The sequence below is a fragment of the Ziziphus jujuba genome, chromosome 2 (genome assembly GCF_031755915.1).
Source record: "Ziziphus jujuba cultivar Dongzao chromosome 2, ASM3175591v1".
Lineage (NCBI taxonomy): Eukaryota > Viridiplantae > Streptophyta > Magnoliopsida > Rosales > Rhamnaceae > Ziziphus > Ziziphus jujuba.
In genome coordinates this window covers 30,723,317-30,733,624 of record NC_083380.1, presented here as the reverse complement: position 1 = coordinate 30,733,624, position 10,308 = coordinate 30,723,317, and the positions used below count along the sequence as shown (strand labels likewise).

The following is a 10,308-nucleotide window of genomic DNA, read 5'->3' as shown; positions in this document are numbered from 1 at the left end:
TTTATAGGATATGGAGATGAAGAATTCGGATACAGGTTATGGGACCCGAAAACAAAGAAAGTTATTAGAAGCAGGGATGTAGTATTCCATGAAAACCAGAAAATGGAAGACATTGAAAAGCCCAGAATGTCTCCTAATTTTAGTTCTAGTGCCGAGAATTTTTGTCCTAATCCAGCACCAGCACAAATAGCCACAGAAGATAATGAGGTGCATGAAGATATACCAGAAGCAGACCAGGAGGAAGAAGGGGATATTGAGCAGGGGGAGACTCAATCCTCTCAAGCAGCTGCAGGGCCATCACAGCGGTCAGATGATGGTACATCTCCAGAAACCAGTGGTTTACAAGTTCGGAGATCTGAGCGAGGCCGAATTCCATCAAAGAGATTTCCAGAATCTGAGTATATTCTGCTTACTGAAGAGGGGGAGCCAGAGAGTTTCCAGGAAGCTGTTTCTCATCAAGAGAAGGAAAAGTGGCTGCAAGCAATGCAAGATGAGATGGAATCCTTGCAGAAAAATCATACTTATGAGTTGGTTGAGCTTCCAACAGGAAAGAAGGCACTAAAGAACAAATGGGTGTTCAAGCTCAAGAAAGATGGCAGCGGGAAGGTGGTGAAACACAAAGCCCGATTGGTGGTCAAAGGATTTCTTCAGAAGAAAGGAATTGACTTTGATGAGATTTTTTCACCAGTAGTAAAAATGACTTCAATTCGAGTCATTTTTGGTTTAGTAGCAAGTCTAAACCTAGAGCTTGAACAGATGGATGTGAAGACAGCATTTCTTCACGGTGATTTACATGAAGAAATCTACATGGAGCAGCCAGAAGGATTTGAGGTTTCAGGGAAAGAAAACCTCGTATACAAGCTAAAGAAGAGCTTGTATGGCCTCAAGCAAGCACCAAGACAATGGTACAAGAAGTTTGACTCGTTTATGGTGAGTCAAGGCTATAAAAGGACTGCTGCATACCAGTGTGTTTATATTCAAAAATTTTCAGGTGGAAACTTCATTGCACTTTTGCTATATGTGGATGACATGTTGATCGTTGGACAAGATGCAATGAAGATTAGTCAGCTGAAGAAAGAATTATCTAAGTCCTTTGATATGAAAGACTTAGGACCAGCTCAACAAATTTTGGGAATGCAAATAATCCGAGACAGGAAGAATAGAAGGTTATGGCTATCTCAAGAGAAGTATGTTGAACGGGTGATAAAGAGATTCAACATGGATAAAGTCAAACCGGTCAGCATTCCACTTGCAAATCATTTCAAGTTGAGTAAGAGATTGTGCCCCTCATCCAAAGAAGAGATAGAGGAGATGGCTTCAGTACCATATTCTTCAGCAGTAGGAAGTCTGATGTATGCAATGGTGTGTACCAGACCAGATGTTGCTCATGCAGTAGGTGTTGTGAGCAGATTTCTTTCAAATCCTGGAAAGAAACACTGGGAAGCAGTCAAATGGATTCTCAGGTATCTTAAAGGTACATCGAAGCTGTGCTTGAGCTACGGGGGAGGTGATCCAATCTTAGAAGGCTATACAGATGCAAATATGGCCGGAAACCCTGATAATAGAAAGTCTACATCAGGTTATCTCTACACTTTTGCAGGGGGAGCTGTGTCATGGCAGTCAAGATTGCAGAAGTGTGTTGCTTTATCCACTACTGAAGCAGAGTACATTGCCACAGCGGAAGCGGGTAAGGAAATGTTGTGGTTAAAGCATTTTCTCATAGAATTGGGCATCAAGCAAGAAGACTACAAGATACATTGTGATAACCAAAGTGCCATGGATTTGAGCAAAAACTCAATGTATCATTCCCGTACAAAGAGCATTGACATCCGCTATCATTGGATACGCGAAGTAATAGATCAACAGTTGCTGAAACTGATGAAGATCCACACAAAAGAGAATCCAGCAGATATGCTAACAAAAGTTGTTGCTCAAGAGAAGCTGAAGCTATGCAGAGACATAGCTGGAATAGATGGCAGATGACCATCAGTTTTAAATGCGGCTGGAGGGGGAGAATTGTGAAGTCCAACCGCACCACCACTGCACCGACAGTGTGAAGAATGCTCAGCCACCATTTTTGACACCACTGCACCGACAGCCACCATTTATGACAATGGCCATTGCTGCACCGAAAATGGATTGTTCAACAATTGTGGGCTACTGTCAGAGGCTGTTGAAGATTGTGGCCATGCAACCGACCTTGTAAGCGTATAAATAGGCTCCATCCCGTTGTATGCAAGCCAAGCCATGAGAGCAAGCTCAATATTATCCCAAGTGAGGAATATTGAGAGAAAACTCCGAGAGAGTGAGTGTTTAAGTTCCAGAGAGAGCTTGAGAGAAGAGTCAGCAATTCCAGAGAGAATTTGAGAGTGTAGAGAGAGAGGTTCCACGTGAGAATCCAAGAGAGAAGTTTTTTGTATTTTTGTATTCTATTTCCAAGAGAGTAATAGAATTCTTTTTTCTTTTTCTTCTCATATTTCTTCTCTAAAGTGGTCGGAGAACCACAACACTTGCTATGGTCGTTCCAAAGTTTTTCAATTTTGCTGTCGATCAACTTCAACTGAACAAGTCCCTTTGGTCTGAAACGCGATGGAAAATGTTTATAAGGAAATCCATCCCACTGAAGCAATTGCAACTCATTGGAAAGAAATTCAAGGTTTTGTGTCGGATCAACACTCTTTGATGAACAAGAAGTACAGATCATCAGTAGCCTTAGGTTCTTCATATATAAGACGGCTTCAAAACTCAATTTGGTGCTTCCCTCTAAAGATGTTACAATGGCTTTAACTTCATCTGTTCCCTGAAGACAACCAAAAAAAAAAAAAAAAACATATATATATGATAGATCAAAATTTTTGTAAGGAAAATGCAATAGCAACATTAATAAATATATAATATATGTACTTTTCTGTGATGGGATAATATATATATATATATATATATGTATATATGCTGTATTAATTAATTAACCATGCTCTTCTTACTGTTTCATTTTCCAGATGTGATGAAAATCCTCCTCATTCCATATCCTACTTTGTCTTTCAATCTGATTCTCGAACTTTGTTCGAAATAAATTTCTTGCCCATCTTTTGTACCAAATCGTGCATCCAGAGTTTATTGCCATGTTGAGTGCTTAAGAGAGACTTATCCTTGAGAAGTCTTATCCCATCTTCGGGAGAGAATTCGTGGCTATCCAGAAATTGTATAACGTGCTCCTTTTCGCATCCATTGAAGAAACATGCAATATCTAACAAAATCTCTTTCACTGGTTCTTCAGGTGCATCAAAACTTATTTGAATTATGCCTTCGACGATGTTCCACTTGGTTGGGTACTCTTTTAGTGTATCGAGAGCACTTCTCCAACCATCTATAGTTTTACCATATAAATGGGAACCCAGTACTTCAAGAGCCAATGGAATGTTTTTGGCATATGTTATTGCTTCTTTAGATAGCTCCTTATAATCCTCCAAAGGTTCACTCCTTTTGAAGGCTTTCCAAGAGAATAGTCGAAGAGCGTCCTTATTGCTTAATTGCTCAACTTTATACATGGTAATTTCTTCGTAAGTTTTTCTTAGCAAACTTTCATTTCTGGTCGTTATTATGATTACACTCCCTCCACCGAACCATTTGGCGTTATCGGCTAATGCTTGCAGCTCTTTGGGTTTGTTCACATCATCATGAACGACAAGAACCTTTTTACCCCATAATGCATTTCTTATCATTTCTTTTCCGCTTTCAACATCCATTATTTCCGTCTCTTCTCCTAAAATTTGCCAAAGAAGTTGATTTTGCAAATGCTCATGACCCTTCTTTTCGCATTCTTCTCTAACGACTTTAAGAAAGCAGCTGTTACCATTAAATTTATCGGACATCCATTTGTAATAAGCTCTCGCAAGGGTTGTCTTGCCAATCCCTCCAACGCCGTAAATTCCAATAAAATGAACATCGCTCCGAGTTTTCTTATTAAGTACACATGAATCAAGTTCCTTTAGTCGTGAATCCATTCCAAGCAGGCCTTCTAAACTTCCTATCATTGCTGGATCAACTTTTCTCTTAACATCTTCCATGAACTCTCGTATAAATTTTGCTTCATCCCTTAAAGAATTAATTCAAACAACAATATTATAATTACGTTTAGTGGGTGAACATATAGTTAACATGAATTTCGTATAGGCAGTCACTTGTATAGGCAATCACTTAACAAGGCTTGACCTAGTGGTAAAAATCATTGAAAAGTTTATCTTTAAAGGAGAAATCCCCACTTATCACTTGTAATGAGTTTAACTAATGTCGACCAAAAGAAAGAGGGAAAAAAAAAAAAAAAACACTTCATTAACAACAATATATAGAAACATTTGGTCTTATTCGGTGATTGATGGTAAAAACTTGATGGAGTTTCTTAATTAGTTTCCAAATGATAAGAGTTTTTAATGAAATATTTCTCTTTCTCTACAGCATGTCCATATATATATATATATATATTACAATCTAATCACATCAATAATCTCATCCCTTTATCAATGTTTGCTTCACATATACTATTTTTTATTATTTTTATTTTTTATTTTTTATCTTAGTTCATTAAAAATACATTTTTTAATTTGTTAATCAATGTTTCAAACTCACAACCGTCCATTGTGAACAATGTCCGATGCCAACAAACTGAACTCGAGGATCGGTTTCTTCATAATTCATATATACTAATTGCAAATAGTACTACTTTAACATGCACGCATTTTAACACACACACACACACACACACACCCCAACCAGAAAAAAATAAATAAAATAAAATAAAAAATAACAAAACGACAAGCACGGATTAAAATAACACGTCTATGTGGACAAAACCCAACGGCAAATTAAGCAAATAAATAGAAATAATATCAAACTGCTGAAAATTTAAAATAACAATGCATAGATTAAAAGTAAAACTTCAATCTGCTATTTTTTCTACAAAGAAATGTAGACTTCAATTATTATGTGAAAAAGAATTTATTAGAACATTAGCTGATTTGTTTCGGTAATTAGTATTCATGTTATTTCTTTAATTTTAATGATTTTTTAGTCCCATACAGATATTTATCGAAAATGCTTGAAAAAATATAGTATTGTATAATATATACACACACACACTTTAGCAAAAAATACACACACACATATGTTTTATAGAAAAAAAAATTGTATTTGCTACATTTTATAAATATAATTTTACATTAGTTGAATTTAATTAAATCATATGCATTATTTAGAAATATTACTTAAAATAAATATCAATAATAAGCACATCAAATATGTATCATTGTTATTAAAAATATAGGGTAAAATACACTTAGCCCCCCTCCACTGCTATATACATTACACTTTATCTTCCAAACTTCAAAAAGTATCACATTACCTCCTGAAATACTATATTAGTTTTGTATAATTAATTTCATAAAAATATTTTGAAAATAAATAGTTAGATACTTAGGCTAAAGTAACAAAAAACAATAGTTCAAGAGACAATATGATACTTTTTGATATTTTTTGTATTTCGAAAAGTAAAGTAGAAAATGTGCAATAGGTCAGGGCTCGTACAAAATATATGTACATTAGTAGAAATATGGAGTGCTTTTTAGGGACAGTTTAGTGGTAAATCCACCACTTTCTTGGAAAAGATCGCCATTTTAAAACTCACCACCTCCAATAATATAAAACCAAAAAAAAAAAAAAAATACGGGTGATAGAAAATAAGATTACTATTTTGATGCAAAATATCTAATTTGTTATGCTAAAACCTTAATTAGAAAATTAAGCAGAATTATTATGGACTTTCATCCTACCAATAACTTGGAAAATCAATTAGGTGTTTTATTTTTGTTAATATAAGTATTAACCAATATGTAGAGCTAAAATCTTCATCAATCCAAATGATAGAGACAAGGAGGGTAGATCTATTAATCAATTATTCTAAGAAAATAATGAGGAAAATCAGAGAGAAGAAACACTTACGTAATTTTATCTTGCACATGCCATCCACTTATATTGCCGACTTTTTTTAACGCATCTCTCCAATTTTGCACTTCTTGAAAGTTGAGGTGTCTATTTTGTTCATGTTCATTGAATGCATCTTCATAGCTGCCAATCTGTTTCCGTACATGAGATGGTTCCACATGGTAGAAAATTGGTAGAATATGTCCTGAGCCTGAGCCTGAGCCTGAGCCTGAGCCTGAGCCTCCCATGCATTCAAAAATCTTGTAGAGTTCCCTCAAACACCAAGTTGAAGAAGCATAGTTTTGCGAGAAAATCACGATGGCAAACTTCGAACTTCCATCAGTTCTTGGGCCATGTATTTGCCTTTCTCCAGTTTCTCTTCATCTTTGAAGGTGTACAATAATCCTTTTTGTGTTAACGCATCGTACAGGTGACCCGTAAAAGTAAGGCGTGTATCTTCACCTCTAAAGCTCAAGAACACGTCGTACTTTTTCCAGGGTTTCGAAGAAGAAGCTGATGAAGATGAAAACGAAGTAGGAGAAGAGGAAGAAAACCAGTAATTAGTGAAGTTTTCCATTTCTTTTCCTCTGGATATGAATTGTAAATGCCACACTCTTTAACTCACTTATAAAGGGACTTGAGGATTAAAACCAAAAAATTAAGCTTATACCATATGTATATATATATATATATAGATAAAAATAAATCCCTCTTCTTGCGGAAGTCCATTATTCAATAATTTTTGTAAGAAAAAGAAAACAATTTTGTAGATCCTCCATCTTAATTATTACCTACCTGATCAATAAAAATTAATTAACAACTTGAAAATGTAATTGTTAGACAGATTTATCGGGCCAATGTGAAAAGCCCACTAAAGACATCCTGCCACATGTCACCGGGCAAGCAAGGACTGTCTGAAACCACCCACGTGAGAAAAAGTTCATATAATTATTAAGTCAACAAAGGAATGTGAAAAGCCTACTAAAGACAACCTGCCACATGTCACCGGGCAAGCAAGGACTGTCTGAAACCAACCACGTGAGAAAAAGTTCATATAATTATTAAGTCAACAAAGGACCTGAAACAAAATATAATATATATATATATATATAAAAAAGGATTCTATGATCAACGTTGTCAGAATGAAATTGTGCGGAATCATGAGTAAAATTGATACGAAATTGATATTTTTTCAAAAAGTTGATTTTTTTTGTTGATTTTTTTTATTATAATATCGGTTTTTATCCTTAAAAAAAAGTTGATATATTTTTTTTTAATGTTTGTTTTTCGTAGATTCATGTACAATTTTATCCGGAGAGTTCTAACTATAGAAAAATTCTCTCTCTCTCTCTCTCTCTCTCTCTCTCTCTCTCTCTCTCTCTCTCTCTCTTTTTCTCTCTGTATATATATATATATATCATTTTCATAACTTTGATGAGCTCTCTAAATTAAAAGCTAAAATAAAGATTCAAATTTGGCTTTTCAAATATATATAGTCAAACTCACTGTTTATGTAAAGTATTTAATGAACTCATTTATAAATCTACAATTTTCTATGCATAATTTTAGTTAATTTTTGTAATTATAACCACATTTTAAGTTTCTATAAAATACTATTTTGGTTTAGAGAGGAGAAAAAAACAAAAAACAAAAAACGAGAGAAAAAAAGATATGAATCATAATTGTTTATTAGAAAATACACAATAAAGAGTTGTTACACGTACTACTCTCGGAGTAGGATATAAGAAAATTTATTTTTTATTCTTTGAAATTCTTCTAAACACTTTCAATTTTGACAACTGTACTATTTAAAAATAAAGAGCACTATTAAAGATATTTTTAAAATAAATTCTAATCTAATAAGGAAGGGATTATAATGTTTCAAACTCACAACATCATAGATTAGATATTGGTGTAAAAGATATATCAATTAAGATAATTTCACTTATAGAGTTAATTTGCACTGTTGTAATTGTAATATGTTAAAAAAATACAATAGTCATATATTTACATATGTTATAATATAATAAATATTTCAAGCAAAAAAAAATATAATATAATAAATATAATATTTTGGACAAATTTCATGATGATGAGCTGGATTATATGAATTTGCATGTGAAAGCAATACTTAAGCACGACCGTAGTTTAGTATTTGTTGAAATTAATATAAATTATATAATAAAGAAGGTCAACGTTTCAATTTAAGGCATTGGGATACTTGCAATTTTTAATACCATGAAGAAATAAAACCATATATTTTTCTTCAAATTAGTTTAAAATTCCCTTTTACCAAGCTCGGTTAGCGAGCGCCAGTGTCTGGCGCGGTTCGAGTCTTTGGGTGGAGAAAATCTTCAGTGCAATAGTGGTACCAGGTCAGCTAATACCACTCCACGTGATATTATAACACTCCACGTGATATTATAACATGTGTAAACAATTTGTCAGATCACTTGGAGTGGTACCAACTGATCTGGTACCATCGTTGCACTAAAGATTTTCTCCTCTGGATGGGTACAGGGGACAGCAAAAAAATAAATAAATAAGTCTCCATTAATTTTTTTTTTTTCTTGATCAAGTTCAAGTCAATTTAAAATAATAATTTTATTAAATAGTCTTCGTCCGGTAGAAAAATTTTATAGTATACAGTTGTCATCACATGTATATATATATTAACTAAATAGTCCTTTTAAATTAATAATCGTGTTCAGATCAGAAGGCGAAGTTCCACCAACTGCCTGTTTCCATTAACTAACTAACACAGCACACACAAGTATAATAATATTATAACCAAAAAAAACAAAAAAACAAAAAACTGGGAAGAACCATTCTAGAAGCAACACTTTGTCATACGTAGAAAAATAAGGAAAATAAAAATTGTAGAATAATAAGAAATAAATTTTCAAAACCTATTTATTTGTTTTTGTTGATTGGTTGTTAGATTTTTTGAGGCCTGGATAGTATTATAGTATTCTTGAGACGATTTTGGTCTCATCGATACAAATGGTTCTGTGATGCTCGTTTTCTATAATACAATGAATTTCTTAGACTTGAACACGATACCATCAAAACCTTTCTCTTCGAACTTTCAATACTTAAGATTTACCATTCTATGCACAAATGTTTTCTCACTATCTTTTCCTCTCTGTACGCCAAAGGACATCAAAGAACGTGTGCATATTTGTTATTCTAGAAAACACTTTTCAAAAACCCATACACTTCAAATTCCAAAACACTAGGAAATTCAAACCACAATTAAAAAGCTATAAAAGCCCATTAAAACAAAATATTCACACCATTTAATAAAATCGTTACAATATATATAGGGGTTAATTATTAATTAGTATCCTGAAATTTGAAGGATGTGCTAATCCTAAACTTCAAAGTTCAATTCACACACCCCTCAAACTTCATGGTACTAATTAATAATTAATCATATATATATATATATATATATATATTTATATATGTCTAGAAATAGTATGGTAAGAGATTTATAAAGATTGATTGTAAAAGACGTAAATAAATATAAAATATTATAATAATAATAATAATTATAAACAAAAATGGGAAGAACCATCTAAGAAGTAACAGTTTGTCATATATATTTATATATATAAGTCTAGAAATGATATAGTAAGGGATTTATAGAAAGTGACTATAAGGGACGATCAGAAAAACTATGTAGTTGACGACTATAGAGACTGTCCTTTACAATTCGTCTCTATAAACTTCTTATCATATCATTCCTGTATATAAGTCAAACAACTATATTTATGATACAAAGTTAAAAAAAAAAAAGTATTATAATTTAGAGGTCAAATATAATTATCTCAAATATGTCTTTGTAGTCTTGTTTCTATAATGTGGGAAACCAGAAAAATCAAGGGAGTTAATTCTATGTGAACAAGGCACAGCATGTCTACATAGTTTTATGGTAATCCAGTTCAAGGAAATCAAAGACTAACATCCCACAAAAGTTCAACTAATTAATCAAATTAAGCTTGCAACTTTTGAATTTAGATTAGTACTGTTTGTGTCTCCTAAAATGGAACAACCTCAACTTTGCTTTATAATTAAGACAAAAACATTAAAACGAAAATAGAAAAAAAAATTAAAGAGATAGTATTGCAGGGCTAAATTGGAAAGTGGTTGGCATAACAATCGAGGCATACCAAATTTCAATAAGAAAAGATAATATATATATATATATATATAATTTCTATGGTGTAAATGTTACGTATGGGTTTTGAAAAAAATGTTATCTTTTAATAATAATACTATTGTTTTTATGTGTATTCACACATTAAAATTGTGAGAACATCTATATTA

The 10,308-nt window shown here is 32.9% G+C and overlaps 1 protein-coding gene across 1 annotated transcript; it reads right to left on the bottom strand.

Moving 5' to 3' along the window:
* Positions 1-2,663: 2,663 nt before the first annotated feature.
* On the bottom strand, positions 2,664-6,607 carry LOC112489628 (TMV resistance protein N-like). Its single transcript, XM_025068443.3, has 3 exons — positions 5,995-6,607; positions 2,985-4,095; positions 2,664-2,800 (listed from the first exon to the last, which is right to left on the bottom strand). Exons 1-2 carry the CDS (start codon positions 6,222-6,224, stop codon positions 3,042-3,044), a joined length of 1,284 nt encoding a protein of 427 aa, XP_024924211.3. The 5' UTR covers positions 6,225-6,607; the 3' UTR covers positions 2,664-2,800; positions 2,985-3,041.
* Between the last annotated feature and the right edge of the window lie 3,701 nt (positions 6,608-10,308).

What these genes read in the sequence shown, in the direction of transcription:
- LOC112489628 (XM_025068443.3), bottom strand. Translation starts at nt 6,224, where the DNA reads ATGGGAGGCTCAGGCTCAGGCTCAGGCTCAGGCTCAGGCTCAGGACAT. An exon ending in CATGTGCAAGATAAAATTAC is followed by an intron (nt 4,096 to 5,994) that starts GTAAGTGTTTCT and finishes TAATTCTTTAAG; the next exon opens with GGATGAAGCAAAATTTATAC.